General features: G+C 48.6%; 1 protein-coding gene across 3 annotated transcripts in view; it reads right to left on the reverse strand.

The window, feature by feature from the left end:
- LOC135896209 (uncharacterized) overlaps positions 1 to 17,756 on the reverse strand; it is a 224,891-nt gene that overhangs the window by 164,418 nt on the left and 42,717 nt on the right. For all 3 annotated transcript variants that reach the window (XM_070523634.1, XM_070523635.1, XM_070523636.1), the window contains 4 exons: positions 15,715 to 15,929; positions 12,556 to 12,749; positions 4,971 to 5,196; positions 2,020 to 2,406 (listed from right to left, as the gene is read on the reverse strand). In XM_070523634.1, coding sequence (XP_070379735.1) covers positions 2,020 to 2,406; positions 4,971 to 5,196; positions 12,556 to 12,749; positions 15,715 to 15,929 — 1,022 coding nt within the window. The remainder of the gene's footprint in view (positions 1 to 2,019; positions 2,407 to 4,970; positions 5,197 to 12,555; positions 12,750 to 15,714; positions 15,930 to 17,756) is intronic.

Genomic DNA, 17,756 nt, shown 5'->3' on the forward strand with positions numbered 1-17,756 from the left:
TACAGTAACTCTAGCAGGGGTCGGTGGATAGCGCCACCGGAGAGCGGTGGTGCCGGTGGAGAACATTGCATTTCCGAAGACCGGGGGACAATTAGGTTCGCCTATTTTCCTTATGTCAAGCGCTCGGGCGAGATTAAGACAATTCTTTCCGTAGAGAATTGTCTTTAGGTCACTGGTTTCAGGACGCAGATAATATTTTAGTTTGGAACAACGATCTTTTTTTTTTTCGATTGACTCAGCACTTATAGAAAAAGGCAATGTCACTAAGCTGTTAGTGGACTACAGCTGGCTCGGCTCTCTTTCAGACGTGAATGGCAAGTGCATGGCGTTTTTGCGGGCGGAGCTTGTTTATAAGTTTTAGGTTATCGCCGACTATAGCTTTGTCAATGTTTTGAATATTGCCCGGTTACCTGCATCCAGCCTTTCAATGGCGATGAAAATTGCGTCGGGAAGGCGTCCAGGTACTTGTGGATGGCGCCGAGAGGCAGCATCGGTTTGAATCCCTCGGCACCGAACAGCGACCAGAACGGTTCCAGGTGCAACCGCTGCGATATGGCCACCGCCTCGATTCGGGCGGCCGGATCTATCCAAGGCGCCGCGTCGGAAAGCAGCCGCTGGGTGGTGTTGCGCAAGTCTTCGAAGATGGCATTGACAGTGCTCAGGAAGGGCGGCTGCAGCTGTTCACGGACCCTCCACACGAAAAGCCACTTCTGGAAGCGGCTCTCGGTGAACGAGTAGCATTTGCGGGGCCTGAAGCGAGCCACGGCTTCTATGTTGCCGAACGTGGCGACGGCGGCGGCGTACGAGTTGGCGTACGAGTAGTCCTCGATGAAGCGCCACGCGACCTGCTCCAGGATGGCTGCGTTGCTGAACCTTGAGGGCAGAATGAGGAGGAGAAATGCGTCACAGAAAGAACTTGCGGCAGGGCTATAGCTATACGCTTTAAGTGGATCATTCATTGGTACCACAAGCATTCCCGGATTTGAAGGTCGTTGCACGCGTAGTTTCTTACGTCTAAAACTGCCTGCTCCGTCAATATCATCCACAGGTTCATGGAGATTTCTACTTGCGCAGAATATATAGTGCAGAATCTGGACCGGCCCTCTTTTGGAGTCGGAGGCTCGTAGAGCCAGAGTTAGTTTAGAGAAAATATTCGGGAACACCGATGAACATAGGTGGGTAGCTAGAGTGCTCAGATATCTTTATACCTCAGAGACCCGGAACAATGGAAGAGCTAAGGAAGGTTGGCAATCACACACACACGAAAAGAAGGTGAGAAAGAAATAGTAAACTTATTGCAAAGGATGAAAACGATGAGGATGAGGATATGAGGATGTTCAAAGTATTTTACGAAGACGGCAAAGACAAAGCCAACAAATAATATTTTTACGATAACACAAATGGCAGTGCCTTGCTTTAGGGTGCCCGAATTGACTACCTGAGCACAAGAAACACAGAGGAGCAAATATTTGCAACATGGTGACACCTGGGAGTGCTGCAGAAAAAGAAGTTCACAGACGATTCCGATACTCCTTAATCCGACATTTGAGCACAGCTCTTTATGTGTTTTCATTTCGCGATGTATAGGCTGGCGTACGGATGTTTCCTTTCACTGAAAGGGAGGGGGGACCTAAGAGCGCCTCGCGTGTAATTCACACTGTGGCTCGTTATGTCCTGCAAGAAGTCTGGCCCTCGATTTTATGACTTAATTCATTACCAAGTGTGCAGCAGGCTTTCGCCTTCAATTGTTACAGGGAATGTAACATACTGCCGAACTTCTTTTTATATCACTGGCGCTTCCGGTACTTTACATCTCAGGAACACTATGCGAATGCACAGCATTGAAGAAATAAAGTGCACGCGAGGTTGACGAGCAATTTGTATTGTAAAAAAGAAAACATTATAACGAAGTAGACCGAAAAGTGCAACAGTGTAATAAGGTAGTCTCGAAAAAGAGAAGTCGCCGTTTTTGAGAGCTCTGATGTTCCGTTCCCCACAAAAGTATGAGACACGCAATACCTCTCGAAGAGGTTGTTGGTCACGGTGCTCACAATCTTGTCGACGAGCAGCAGTTTGTCGTCCGGTGAGAGGCGGTGCGGACGCAGGTGTTCATTCAGGTAGTCCAGCCAGCGGTGGCTGCTCACGTTCGGAGTGAGCTGGTCGAGGTGGGCTAAGCGCAGCTTCATGATGACGCGGTTGGAGCTCGCGATGCCATCGGTGACGGCGCGAACCCACGCGTCCTCGTCGGCCACCAGGTCCCGCAACTGGGCCAGCGGCGTGTGTCCGGCCCCGTACAGTCTGTACATGGAACGCACGTATTCTAGCCGCTTGCCGTAGGCTTTGGAGTAGTTGAGCCACTTGGCACGGTGGACGCTGACCTCGCTGTAGGCCATGTGTAGGCTGTACCTGCACTCAAAGGGTGGAGTCCGTGCGTATAGGAACGATTGGGAAACCTGGGACAACTGGCACGAAACGCACTTTTACCGTGAGTAAAATACAACCCAAGCGTAAAAACGTATGCGCAATACACATCCCTGATGCCTGTCGGCTGCGGATGAGAAGCGGCTTTTCAATAACACTTTTATTGAGGAAGTTCACGGGGACCGCTAAACGTTAGTAACGGGACAGCATTAAAGACCCCGTTTCGCAAAAAATCCGATATCGCATCGGACGTCGCCTAGCGAAAAATAATTCTGACCCGCTAACAGGCAGGCCATCCGAGTGACGCAGAGGCGTTGCTGAACTAATTTAATTCCTGAAAGTACCATGCGTTAGAAAAATCGTAAGGTAGAATCTAAACACAATTTACAGGCAGGACTGCATCGGCCTGTAATAAGAATATACGAGAAGACATACTTCTGTTACGCGGAAACACAAACACATTTTCCAACGTTTCTACTATTCATAGGGGGGTCATGGCCTCCAAGATTGGCGCGAGCCAATTTTGGAGGCCATGGAGCAGCGCGTCCGTTTCCTTGCGACACCTCCAGATGGCACTCGCCTCCGCAGCATTGCGTGTCATTTCTAGCAGAAAGCTCACCTTCGTGAACAGCATTTGGCGCCAGTGTTTCCCGGTAAACATCACAGTTACATAAGCTGCAGTTGCCGGGAAGCGTGAGGGATCTTCGAATGCTATGGCGTGCACTGTTAAACGCGGAACTCAAGCGTCCTCAAATTTTTTCGCGTATAAAGGGACATACGAAAGAACACACACACACACACACACACACACACACACACACACACACACACACACACACACACACACACACACACACACACACACACACAGGATTGAAATGACATGGCATAAAGATTATATACTTAAGGCCAAAGTGGGTTAACCTGTGTGGTAAAATTTCTAGAATAAAGTCGAATGCCTCTACAGCGGAATCACCGGTACAACGAAGGATTCATTATGCCCCGGTCGACTTCCTATATTTAGCATAAAGGCCTCGACAACAAAGACTACTACGACGGCTTTGCCTTTACAACGAACAAATTTAGGGGTCCCCATAGTTGATAGACTAGCTCGGAAAGCTGGCCCCAACTTGTCGCTCACCGAGGGTGTCACTCGCATCGAGTTGCGACCAAGTCACGTGGGACGTGGTCGCTTTTTCTCCTTGCACTCTCTTCGCCGTCGCCGTTTTTCATCCCCCGCTGCGCTCCGCGTTTGCTCTTTTATCCTTCGCTGTGCTCGTTCGCTTGGTTACGCCGAGGGACGGTGACGCTCAACGCAGGAACGGGCGCATAAGAGCGGCCCTCTAGAAAAGAAACACTGCTTGTCTCCGCGCAACGTGCAAGAGCTAGATTTGTGTGTACTACGTCACACATTATTTAACAAACTGCGCTTGGTCACAACTTTATGGGGGACAGGCGAGCGTTTTCTTTCAGCAAGGCCACCGCGATGAACTGCATAGTTCAATGCCCAGTAAATTTGAGGGACTGTGTTAATGTGTGAAGCCGGACTTTTTCTGTCGGCTTCGTTGATAAGCAAGAAATGTGGAGTCAACTCACACTGAAGTCCAACTCTCCATCTCCTATATAGCACCCCCCCCCCCCCCCCAATGAGAGCTTATCAAGGAGTTCCCAATATCCATGCAAGTCTCTATAAATATATTGATCTTGTACTTTGGCACATAATGATCTAAACTTTTTGAAAGAACTCGTCCACAACCTTAAGAAAGAAAAATGAAAATTACACTCGTTTACTGCCTTTGAAAGAAGGCAAAGGGTTCTACAGAGATCCTGGCGTTCCCCGTGCATATCCCCCTTGAAAAAATGGATTCTAAGGTTTTACGTGCCAATAGCAGGATTTGATTATGAGACACGCTGAATCGGGGGACTCAGGGTTAATTTTGACCACCAGGTGATCTTTAACGTGCCCTCAATGCGCGGAGACACGGGCGCTTTTGCATTTCGTCCCCAGATCTCGCAGTGCCATAACAGAACGCTCACCGTAATAAGTACCACAGAAGTGCTTCAATTGTTTGTCCACTTCGTTCAGTGTGGGATGAGACTAAGTGCCATTGGCCTTTGTTGCGATTGATTTTTTGTTGTCACGACGGTGAATGAAATCGCGAATTTAAATTGAACAATGTGCGCGGTCCCGGCGCTGCCTGGTTGTTACTCAATAATGGTAACCGGAGGTAGCGCCGCGGTAGCCCACGGCATAGGATGCGCATGCGGAGTGGGCCTAACTTGTCGTACTAAGCTAAGGCACACTAGCATGTCAAACCAACTAGCCCATCATCTCGCGCGGTCTGAAAGTCAATACAAGCAATTCATGTAATGCAGCTAAATTCACATACTGCAGGCGCATAAGGTAAACGGAGAAGACGTGTCTAATGAGCAAAGCCTTTAATGAGTAATGCTTTCATCTGTTCAAAGGTTGCCGAAGATGGTGAAATTAGGGAAGCGGGCCGCGGGGGCGGTGCCGCCTCTAGCTGACCGCGTATAGAGAAACGTGCCTGGTGTCGCCGGGCAGTTGTTTCAGGCTTATCTCGAGCCAGAAGGGCACGCCCCAGTTGATGAGGAGGTCGAGGATGACGTTCAGGGCGTGCTTGGTGGCGCCCACGCCTGTCACCCGTTGGGGCCAGTGCAGTCCGCGGTCCCTGAGGAACGACAGAACCTCTTCGAGGCGCTCGTAGGTGTGGCCCTTCCGAGAGACGCAACCCTGGTACAGCGCCGACACAGCTGCAGAGACGAGTTGAGGTGTCTTTGTTTCTACGAGAACATCGGTTACGACCTAAGAGCTAGAGCAGGCGTCCCGAAACTTTCTTGCCCCATCTGCCTGCCCTGAGGTCTGCGGTACCAACGCCCCTTCCATTACTCTGATGCGGATGTGGCGCTTTTAATTGATAAGTCCAAACTGAAATGTAAAAAAAAGAATATGCCGGAACAGGGATGGGGTCGGATTCGTTTTGGCTACTCGTGGAAGACTGAAATGCCGTTTGTGGAACTGGGGGGTGTCGCGGAAGCCCAATTTGGGAACCCCTGAGCTAAAGATTGGGCCGAGCGCGTCAATACGCTCTCAAGTATCTTGAAAGGGGTATCGTAAGAAATCAGGATTTTGCCGGTGGCGTATGGAATAGAAACGGAGCGTACACCGTCGAGCACTCTCACCAATTCTATTGCGATCGCCGCTTACAGTCTAGGAGACCGGCTAAACATGTCAGTCCGTGGATGAGGAGATTCCGCGGGCTGCGCAAAACAATGCGCAATAGGAAGGGTTTCGGCATGATGGTAGTGTGGCCATACACATATCCGAGGAAAACAAAATAGGGGTCTTATAACGTAAAACTATTCCGATATGTTTTTATTCCAATCTCCTGACGTCAAATTTGCGTAAGCACCGACGAAAGCATCGGGCGGTACCCGCAGGGTTGTCTCAACAGACCAATCAAACTCTCTCCTCGTTCACAGGAGGCCACTTTTGTTTCCTTGAAAAACTAATAACATTGCCTACACTGAGCGGCTTGTCTTATCTAATTGTCTGATAAGGGGCGAGGAACACGCTCAAGTGGAGAGGGATTCGATGGGGTCGAGCCACTGCACTGAAAATCGATAACCAGATGAAGAGGGCGGTGCCGGCGTCTGCGATTGGTCCGCTTCCCCTTAGCTTGCGGTGGCTGGTCGAAAATCACGGCGGCATGCAACGGAAACTTAAGAATGACGCTAAAACTGATCCTCAGCAACGTGTTCGCAAAGTGAGGTCGTAAACGTGCCAAAAGTGCTCGAAAACGTTACACGGCCACTCAAAATGTTTTATTATACGCAAATAAACCCATGCTCTCCTGCAGGTGCGAGTAGCCAGTGCCCGAGTGATCGGCGGGAGCCATCTTTTATACCTTTCAGTATCGGGGCAGCATGCTGCTATTCAGAAGAAAATTCAGTTTTGTTCAGCATATTATTGCATGAAAACTCTTGACCAATAGTCGAGGGCTAATGGCGAAAAGGCGTCGATTCAGAAATAAATATTTTTCTTTTGTTAGGTCAGATCATGCATAACCAGTGTGTACACGTCATTGCGGACGGGGGAGCGATTGCGGTTTTCGTGACGTCGCGTGACAGGCAGGTTAAGTGGAGGGGGGGGGGGGGTGTTTGGTCGTTTTTGACCAATCGCGGAGGACTGACTGCAGAATCGGAATAGACAAAAAGTTTGGAATAGTTTTACGCTATAGCGCCCCAGATTACGCAGATCCAGTGCACATCTTGGAATCCCCGAGAAGCGACGCTTTCCTGAAGGAGTAATTCAATGCTATAAATTTGCCCATTGTCTTTCCCCTTGCGTCTTCGATGTAGAAGAAGTTCGCGTGCGAGCACGTTCTCTCGTGCACCCACGCCACGCAGTCTGGCACATGCGGCGGTCACCTCAAAGAGCTAGTCACCTTTGCCAAGATACAAGTGTACGTGCGGTTGTGGCCTAGTGGTTAGAGCACCGGGCTGCTGTGCTGGGACACCGATCTGCAGTCCCACCATCGGGCACGTAATTAGTTTTTGCAGCGAAGCTGTTAAGGCTATTTTCCCTCATGCTTTCGTGTCTGCGTGTAGAAAAAAAAAATCCCGATGATAGTGCAACACAGGCCCCATCCACAGCGGAGCTGTAGTTCGCCATTGAGGGGCCCGCATACACAGCTTCGCTGGTCATCCTTCTTCACAGTGTGACAAGACACTGAGTTATTTTCTTTTTTTTTTTCTTTAGGTATGAGCTCTCCAGCTAGACAGCAGCAGCATCCATCGCACACGTCCATGAATGTCCGGGATGCGCTGCAAAGGGAGATACGACTAAAAAAAGAAGCGTGCCGGTATCACTATTAGCATAGCGTATATGATGCTGCGGAAACGCGTTACAGCGTTCTATTTGTCTAAATGCAAGCGCGAAGGATGGCGAGATGGTCGATCACTGCAACGTCACAACCCTCATGCGCAACATTTGACTGCACAATGCACAGGGATTTCCCGTACAGAGGTAATTTCGTGACTCGACCAGGATAAGTACGTTACACTTGCAGTCAATTTTCTCACTTTCCTACTGCTGCTGCTGCTGCAAACGCCTTTAAGAGTAGAACGCGATAGCATTCAAAGATCCCTGATTGCTTTTCATGCTTCCCGGCAACTGCAGCTTATGTAAATGTAGTGTTTACCGGGAGACGCTGGCACCGAACACTATGCACGAAGGCGAGCTTTCTGGTAGAAACAGCACGTGATGCATGGATGCTATGGTCGCCCCCTTTGGAAGAGGGTGGTGGGTTGCGCCACCAAGCTCTTGTTATCATATTGCATAATGTCCTACCTATATTAAAGAAAGAAAAGGAAAAAAAACACGAAGAATTTCCATAACGAAACTTTTTGAACCCCTTTTGGGAAATTTATTTTTGTAGGCCTCCATTGTCTGTCGTTGCTCTACTTCCACCAATCTTCCAATCGCCTCTTACTAATCTTTATTGCGGACAACAAGGACGGCTTCAAGGAGGCCAGAGGTGCCTAAATCAACAGCTGGGCAGATATCTTCACATTCTAATATAACGTGCCCCATAGTTTCCATAGCTTTACCGCAGCAAGCATAAGCTTATTCTTCCTTCTTGTATCTATAAATGCGTGTTCTAAGGCATCCAAATTTCGGTTCGAGATGTAATGAGCTTCCCTTTGAGATATCATAAATAGTTTCTTTCCCAATTTTGTTTTTGCCCTCTTCAGTAGTAACTCATAGCAGGTTTCTTTTCCAGTGCCGCCAGCCATGAGATTATCCTAGCCTCTCTGACTTTCCGCTTGAGGTTCTTTGTGGCCATGTAGCTCACCATACAGGTCGCATACTTGCTGGTGAGCCTCCTAGTTCTTTTCCTCTACAGTGAATCAATGTTCTTCCTGTACAAAACCCTGAACACACTCCCTGCCCATTTACTTTCTTCCATATTCCTCAGTCGTTCTTCATAATCAATTTTATTGTGAGCTTCTCGCACTTCAAAGCTTGTCTAGCCCATATCTCCCTGCACAGCTTCATTTGAAGTCTTCCTATGAGCGCACAATGCGAGGCATCCCAATGACATTTGGTTGCCATCGAGTCCTGATTCTACCCCTGATATAAAGCAAACAACCACATTTCTAAAAGTAAGTCCTGAAATCATTAAGGCTTTCCACATACCCCAGAGCACCTCGTACCTATTGTATCCCCATAGCGTTCTGTGTTTCATTATGGCTGCATTTTTCTTCCCCTTAACTCTTATTGTTTTTGCGGTGTTTCCATAAATCTATTGCCTTAGTTTATACATATACCAAGGTATTTATGTTCTTTTAACCGGGGTATTTCCTGGCACAGTATTGCCACTGTCTCTTCACTGTTTTCACTGAATATCATAACACCTCATTTTCTAACGCTTAATTTCAAGCCTAAATTATCGCCTTCTTCTCCACCGATATTAGCCAGACGTTGCAAATCACTTTGCTTGTTAGCTAGTAACACAATGTCGTCTGCATAAAATAATCCTGGGAGCTGCTGCTCTACTACCGTAGCCGCCTGTTTGCATGAGAGATTGAACCCGATATTACTTCCTTCTAGTGCCCTCTCCATCCTCACCATGTACATCGTAAACAGCAGTGGGGATATTGGGCACCCCTGCCTCAGTCTCTTGTTGATGTCAACTTTCTCCTCGTTCTTCATCCCTTCCCATTCAACGCAGATCGTATTTTCTAGGTAAATCTATCTCAAAAACTGTATACAATTCGCGCCGAAACCTTGCCCTTCCAGAATATCTCACAAAATGTTGCGGTCTGCGTTGTCATACGCAACTATAATGTCTAAAAACGCCACATATAACGGTCTGCATTCTATTTTTGATATTTCAATACACTAAGTAAGAACAAATGAGTTATCATCTAAACGCCTACCTATTATGAAGCCACTCTGAAGTTCTCCCAAAGTGCCATTATTTTCTACCCATGCTTGTAGCTTTAATTTAATTGCTTGCATTGCTAACTTGTTTGTTACCGATGCAATGGTCAACGGTCTATATGAGTGAAACTTCGTCGCCAACTGTCTGGTATTCGTCTATCTTTCAAAGTTTTTCTGCTGCTTTGAACAGAGCTTCCTTGCGGTTTGTTCCTAGTACATTAATAAGCCTAACCGGAACCTCGTCTAGCCTCGTGGCTGTGCGCTTAGGAATTTTCGGCTTTCTTCCAGCTGAAATTTGTCAGCACCAGCTCCTCAAAACATGCCTTGCGTCACTTTTTCTGAAATCGAATTATGCGATACTTTGTGGGGGACTTACGCATTCTCCGTTCTCTTCCCTGGCTCTTCTCTCCAGCTGCTCGATATCCCGCGGTTTGACGCATGCGTCCGGGCGCACGATATTTGGACTTAGTACCACGAATAATTTCAGCGTGCGCAAGTTCCCCCAAAGTGCCACATAATTCGATTTCAGAAAAAAAGCGACCCAAAGCACGTTTCCCGCGCCGCGGAACGTCTAGAATCAAATTGTAGAGAGCAGCACACTCCGAGCCCTGCCAGTACAAATGAAGTATGCTCGCCTAAAGCCCCTTAAACTTCATAAAGTAGTGCCACGCTTTGAAGAATGCCGCCTCCTCCTCGCGCGCTCTGGCCGAGGCCGCGGCCGCGTCGCTATTGGCCTAATAACATCACGTGGGCCCACTCGCCTTACTTAAGCGCCATTTTTGCTCGAGAAGCGTCTACGGAGTGGCGAGGAGCGCATGTTGGGGCCGTTGCTACGCTCGAGCAATGTAGGTGGCGCCATGGTCGAGGAGGGAGCGTGAAAGAGAGGAGAAACGAGGAGAAGTGAAGGCGGAGGAGGAGAGTGGCACTACTTTACGAGGTTTAAGGGGCTTTATGCTCGCCACGATGCCATCGCTCTGGAGCTTCTACGGCGACTGCAGAAGTGGCAACTTGCGTCCACTCCCGCGTTCCGGTGCGCGCGTGTGAACGGGCAGGCTGACATTTAACAGTGGACGCGCGTGGACCGTGTGCGCCGTCGAACATAGGCGCGCAGCCGCCAGAAGGCGCGGCGATGCAGTTTAATCGCCGCTCCCATGGTCTCTAAAATTTTGCACTCGACCGTACATCTCCAAGTGCCGGTAACACGTGCGGACAGTTGCAGGAACGGTCCGCGAACTTTGCTGCACATATCCATTCCATTCCTTAATACGCCAGTCACTATTTTTGCAGCCAACTACTGCACACGTCTTCAGTGCACATGATTCAATCCGGCATCATTGGAGCATAGTGCTTTAGCGAAAACTCAGTCGCATTTCCGACAGCTGATCGCACAGAAGCAAGGCGGAAGCTGTAATGGTTTCGTATTCGTACGCTGTCGCCGAGGCGAGGTGCGGCGCGCCGCGGAAAGCGCCATCTCGTTTCTCTAGAACAAATTGCTCCGCGAAAAGGGTCAATAGCCCCGCTTTCTAAGCTATGTACTATTCGTTGCCTATGAATCTCTAAGCACTGACACGTTCACGAGTCTGGAGCAAAAATAATTACAGGGACGATGGTCAGAGGTCGAGAATCGGACGAAATCTCGTCTAGTCAGTAACGATCACAATAAAACAGGACATGCGCTGACAAAAAGACAAATGACTAAAAACCACATTTGGATGGATGGATTATGGGGTTTTACGTGCCAAAACCACTTTCTGATTATGAGGCACGCCGTAGTGGAGGACTCCGGAAATTTCGACCACCCGGGGTTCTTTAACGTGCACCTAAATCTAAGTACACGGGTGTTTTCGCATTTCGCCCCCATCGAAATGCGGCCGCTAGGCCGGGATTCGATCCCGCGACCTCGTGCTCAGCAGCCTAACACCATAGCCACTGAGCAACCGCGGCGGGTCAAACCACGTTTGCCCCCGCCTGGGAGAATTGTTTACAATGAATGAGCACAACGCACGTTTGTTGTTAACAAGGCTCGTTTGTTAGAAACGAAAAGTGATGCTGTTGATTTCCCTCGGTCGCGGCGTCTATCACGTTTCATTACGATTGTGTAATTAACTTAAGAATGATCCTCGTATGTATAGAGATCCGAACGAGAGAAAATTCGCAGGCGGATGGAGGCTTGAAGTCGATAACAACGGTCGAACGAAACAATCTCGCTGGAGCCAACGCTTCTACAAGAGTATACTATAGCTGTAAAACAAGTTCCAGCGAAGACAATACATATGAAGCATCTACGCATACGGTGGACGTGGGAGCAACACTGCCTGAAAAAAAAAAGAAAAAAGAAGAAGCAGAAGAGCCACGCACACACGCGCGACAACCAAAGCCCACAAGGGAACGCACTACTTTCACGCAGGAACCTGCATACATTAACAAACAAATCGTCAGACGAACAGAAGTCGACGCCGTCCTCACCACCAAGACAAAAGCCCACAAGAAACACTACCTGTAAAGGACCAAGGCAAGCCCCCTTGTCTAAATGTTTGCTCCAAAATAGTTCATTGTTCAGTAACCTAATATTTTGTATCCTGGACGAGCTGACATTGCACAGACAGCGATAGCTTAGAAAAGATGAACACGAAGTTGTACGCTGTCCAGGTAATCAGGGAACAAGTGTGCGGCTGCATGGTGCGGATGCAGCCCGAAGAATGCGTCGTTTTACAACGACATCCCAGTCAGCTCACACGCGTTATCGTCGATGCTAAAAGGATAAAAAAAATGCGTGCGAAAACTTTCAGTAGGCTTTCGATTGACCTGTCAGCAAAAAAAGGAAAATGTTTTGTATCTTGGCTGCACGGTCCAGCACGGCTAGCAGACATAGCGAGGATTGGTGGTGTGTGTTGGTTTTGCGAACGTGCATTGTTCTTGACAATTCGTACGTATGTACGTTGAATAGCAGTAAATGTGGTCATTTGGAAGCACACGTGCCTGTCTCGTCTTGTACTGCCTAGTCTGTCTTATTCTTTTTTTTTTGTCCTTTTTTGGGACAGAGAAACTTCGTTTCTCGTTCGACCGCTGTTATTCACGTTTCTCCAATAGAAACAAAATAAACCTTCACCTTCGTAAAAGCATACAGACAAAAGCCGAGCTACACAGCTGCGCGCATCACTCACGCGATGGTCTTCGCTGCTTTTCGAGGAAGGTGGCGCCGAGCTCGCACCAGCGCACCAGCGAGTCGGTGAGCGCATCCGTTACGATCTCGCTCCGCCAGCGCACTTTGTCGCACACGTAGGCCATCGGGTCCCTGCACGGGTCTACGGTCTTGTTGAGGGTGTTGGACAGGCGCTCCAAGTGCTCCTGGCAGCCTCTGTGCGGCGAGCATGGGAGAGCCCCAGGCGTGAGACGACGTCATCGCTTCGACTCGCGAGAACATATGTTGCCCCCGCTGACTCATGACTTTCGGGCAACAAGAACGCGTTAAGAAGACGCACGGTATTCTGACAGCGATCGGGCCACAAACAAAACAAAACAAAACAAACAAACAAACAAGCAAACAAACTAACAAAGTACGAGTGAAACAGGACCATTAAGACAACGACAGTTAAAGCCATCGCTGGGTCGTCTGCCCCGAAACAGTTCAAAACCACATCGAACGTTCTACGCTCCACATGTTCTGGCACCGAACTGCGAAGCAAGGGCGTCGCCGAATAATTGGGCGTGCAATTCTTTTACTCATGCGATAAAAAGCAACAGCAGACCGATGAGACGCAGATGAAAAAAAAAAGAAAAAAATGACGATATGACGCACGGCAGCCACACGCATTTTCGTCTCCCGCAATAACTTCCGGCGTTTGGCTTTGGTTAATCCGAGAGAGCCGTTTCTGGCAGTGCGATTTCATTGCACCACTACTCAGTGTTGCCACATTGCTGTAGGGTTGAAATGCGACATAAAACTTCTACTACGAATTTTCCACAGCACCGAATGCGGTCCATTTTTTGCCAGCTTGTTGTGGGACGTGTGTGGTCTCACGTGCTAGGCATGATTGCGAGCTTAAGAATTGTGGCGTCAATGCCCCTTTACCGAAGATTACAGGACGCAGGTTTAGGAAAGGAGCTCAAGAAAAAAAATTACCAGTGACTTGGCTCGGCTATGCCAGGATATACGTAGTGAAAGCTAAGGCATAGCATGGTTAGCCTTGGTTAATCTTGATTGCAAGTCCAGGTTAGTGTGGTTGTCTAGCTATGTTGCGGCGCTTAGCCAGTCGTTCGGCGCGCTTTTTGTCTGCTTCCGGGGCGATTCGTTTCCTCTTCATCTCGTTCCGATGTCGATTCCAGGCCTCCTCCTGCTTATCAGAATTGTCGCCGTCCATACTGCCGCCTCAACTGTGGTTGCGGTGCACGCGAGCACTCCTTTTCAATCCTCCGACACGTTATCAGGCATGCGACGCAGCTGGCGAAGCGAGCGGAGGCGAACGCAACGACGAGGAACGCGTTGCGACGTCATGTGCCTCCTCGGAGTATGGTCACGGTGTAATCGCAAGTTCGCGGCCAGTAAAGCTTTCGCTTTAAAAACATCCGAGGACACCTAAGCACTTCTTATGCGTTGTGAATGCGAAAACATCGATGTCCAATTGAACGCCGCTGAGCGGCCCTTCAAGTTACAAACTCCTTGTGGGCCAGCGAACGCGCTGAGACACTCGGCGCGTTTTGGTCTGGCGTCACCGAGGTGCAGTTAGAACGCAGGCGAAAGCTTGCGCGGACAAGGAACGCGCGGATAACGCAGGCTTCCCAGAGCGAGAGCGAGGGTGACGTGCTGTCGCGACGATGTTCTCTCCCCTTCCGCAACACCTGGCGCGCTAGCAGAACAACAGATGTTCCCTTTCATAACCAATAGTAATTTAGGAGCCGTTTCGCTGCTCCAGACGACAGACGCCGGCTTTTTCGTTCAATGGGCTATTTGACGCTTTCGCATAAAAAAAAACATCTACCACCTAAAACCAACAGCTGCCTACGATCTTGTCGACCAAACACATGAAAACATAAGTCATGTTTCATGCAGGTTTATTCTTAGGATACTCGCACCCATGACCCCCATTCACAACCACCACCATCATCTGTGCACTTTTCTACTATGCTGCTGTTCAAAATATGACCGCCATGACGTCGCTTTCGCACGTACAATATGCAAACGCGTGCCCTTCGATATTTGTTTGGCAGTATACTCTTAGGGAACTGATCACTGGTTGCATGGAATTTTCTGCAATGATTGCTATAGGTAACTCTCGCACTGCGGTTTTCCAGTTAACATGCGAGTGGTTCTTTGTTCACGGGTTTGTCTAATATTCGCCCTTGCTTGTAGCTTCAAACGCTCTTGTCGGCTTACTTATTACGCCGTATATATCTCAATTTCCATGCACTTAGTTTCTTTAAGCACAGCAAGACAATTACACAATGCACTCATACATACTCATTGTGAAGTGTTGCATTCGTAATACAATATTTTGTTAAAAATCACCGATTTTACGAAGTCACAAAACCGTTCGAAGCCACAAGGACGATGTTTAGTAGACAAATCCATGTAGCCTTCGCCGTTCACAGGCCGGCTGAACCACCATTCTTGATAGACACTAGCACCGGAGTACCCACTAGAAATTTTTGTGAGGCAATGCTATATGTCGCTAGAAAGGTAGATATAGAGTACACCGTTATAAGACTAGACAGTTTACGAAAAAAAAAACACGTAATTACTTCCACAAAAAGAACACACTAAGAACAAAACTTAAATGGCTAGATGCTTGCGCACGTTAATAACAAAAAAAAAACAAAGAAAGTCATTTCTAATTCATATGATGCCAACTTTATAGTTTCTGCAAAATTAAGACAATCAATGTACTAGTTATTCATAATTCCATGGGGTGTAGATACAGGGATGGGGAAATTCGTGTATTAGGGTACCTGGCACACAATGACGAATGACAACACCCACCCACCCTCTCCCATTTTCCCAGGTCAAGCGCGTGCTGCCCTCCTCCCCCCCCAAAAAAAAGAAAACAAAGAAAACTAGCTACACTGTTAATCATTTCAACTACACAAACTGATTATCGAAAAAAAACTGTTTGAAATAAATAAGTCGCTTCTTTCTATATCTTGCATCAGATTGCACTTTGCCTTGCAGAAAATGCGTTGGTTACGCCTCAAACCTGCAGCTGCAAGGATAGATTTCAACATAGTAACTTCTGTAGGACACTGAACGGTTTTAAGAAACCGAAAGTGAGAACATCCCGCCATCAGTGACTCCCCCCCGCCCGTGGGAGCGTGAACCACGGTGTCACCTGGTCGTGCAGCCTTTGTACTGGAAGGCCATCTGACGGGCCTTGCGCGTCGCTGACGAGCCGAGGATCAAGGCGGTGAGCACGCCGGAACCGACCAGCGCCACACAAAAGACACAGAGTGGAGTCGCGGTGCGGGCGCACGACAGCCCCGCCACCTTCGCACGCCACCTTGACGACTCGGACGGGCGACGCTGGTCTTCCCGGCCAATCAGGGCCTGCGGACGACGGGAGAAAGAAAGCCAGGTCATTTAGGGAAAACAAAACAAACAAAAGGTAACGCGACCCGCGCACACTGTAAAATAATTTACGTCTTTAAAAATTAAATTAAATTATGGGGTTTTACGTGCCAAAACCACTTTCTGATTATGAGGCGTGCCGTAGTGGAGGACTCCGGGAATTTCGACCACCTGGGGTTCGTTAACGTGCACCTAAATTTAAGTACACGCGTGTTTTGGCATTTCGCCCCCATCGAAATAATTTACGTCTGTTAAACGTGAATAAAGGTGTAAATCAATGCACAACTCCCGCATTTACACCCTTCGTGTGTGAGGGTGTTAGTTATATAGTTATTTGCACCCTCGATAACTTTTAAGGCCGCCAATAAAGGAAGCTTCATAAGGAGGTAGGATTCGGAATACCAACATTGGAACGAAGAAAAAAAAAGGGACAGGCGTAGAGTTAAGACACAGGAAGACAGGCCGAGCGGTAGAGAGAGCATACTGGGGCGGCCGATATTCTGTGTTGAAGTTTAGAGGAAGAAATCACATTGGTTATACCGTGTAATATAACCGATTGTCTGTTAGACATGTAGAATGTGTAGTAAGAGAAGGGAAGCGCAGTCGAGGACGGCAACGAATTAGGTGGTGTGGTGCAGTAAGAAAACTTGCAGTCATAAGCCGGAATCAGCTGCCGCGAGGCAACGGTTATTGGATATCGACGGGAGAAGCCGTTCTCCTGCAGTGGAACTGGAAAATAATTCACATCGAAATGAACGTACGCTAGGGAAGGGCACCTCATTGATCTAAAAAAAGAATCCCAAATGCAGTCACACTAAAAAGAAAAAAAAGTCGCAGTTTAGCCCGAAAGGCGGGGCATCGATTACGATAGCAAATAACAGGCAGCTCTACGGCAGCAGCAGCGAGTGACTTGACCTTCGCGCCGTCTATCGTTTCAGCGCAAGAGCGGCGAGAACACAGAGCGCAAGAAGGTATGAGCCGTCTGCACGGTGAGCCGTCTGCACGGTGCACGGCGCATGCGACCGCGCGCTTTCCTCTAAATATGGAGCGAGAGATTGAGCCCGATTGAGCCACGATTAATAGTTCCCTTTGCGCCCAGTAGCGAAATGCGCAGTTGCTGCCGTTGCATAACGGCGCCCTCCCCCCTTCCCTTCCCTCCTTTCCCCCCACGGCCTTTCGCGCGACGGAAGACGGCGCGCTTGCTCTCCGCTTTCTTTCTTCGCGCGCGCCAGATTGAGCCGCGATCGCCGGCTTCCCTCGCGTGCTTTCACTCGCCCACACATACGACACGCGGCGACGGTGTTATCGCCCTTGGACTTCATACGGAACCTAACGCCGACGGCGACGTCATAAATGCGGCTGGGGTGCCCATATAATTCCCATCGCAATAAAAGAAGTTGTAAGAGATTAGACACGCTGGCCTTGCTATTTCTTTTTCCTGCAACACTACAGATTGTTTACATACACGTAAGCGTCCGCAAAACTCTAGATGTAAAATCCGAGGTTGAATGAGTCATAGGCACCATAACCCGTAGTTTATCACCTCCCAGAAAAGGGTATACCTCGTGGCAGGAATATAAAACAGGTCCTGCGGGAAGCAATCACTCATTTGCTGCTCACTCACAAGCAAAAGCCCCGAGAGACTCTCAGCGTCTTTACGTCTTCGTAGAACGATGAACGGAGCTAATTGTTGGTCTTCACTGTTACAAACGCAGCTGATTCCTCTGCGTTAATTGGCTTGAGATAGTTGGCTGGTTTGCTGATGTGGTAGCTTATATAGTCATGTAGAAGGAAAACATGCAGCGC

The sequence above is a fragment of the Dermacentor albipictus genome, chromosome 8 (assembly GCF_038994185.2).
Source record: "Dermacentor albipictus isolate Rhodes 1998 colony chromosome 8, USDA_Dalb.pri_finalv2, whole genome shotgun sequence".
Lineage (NCBI taxonomy): Eukaryota > Metazoa > Arthropoda > Arachnida > Ixodida > Ixodidae > Dermacentor > Dermacentor albipictus.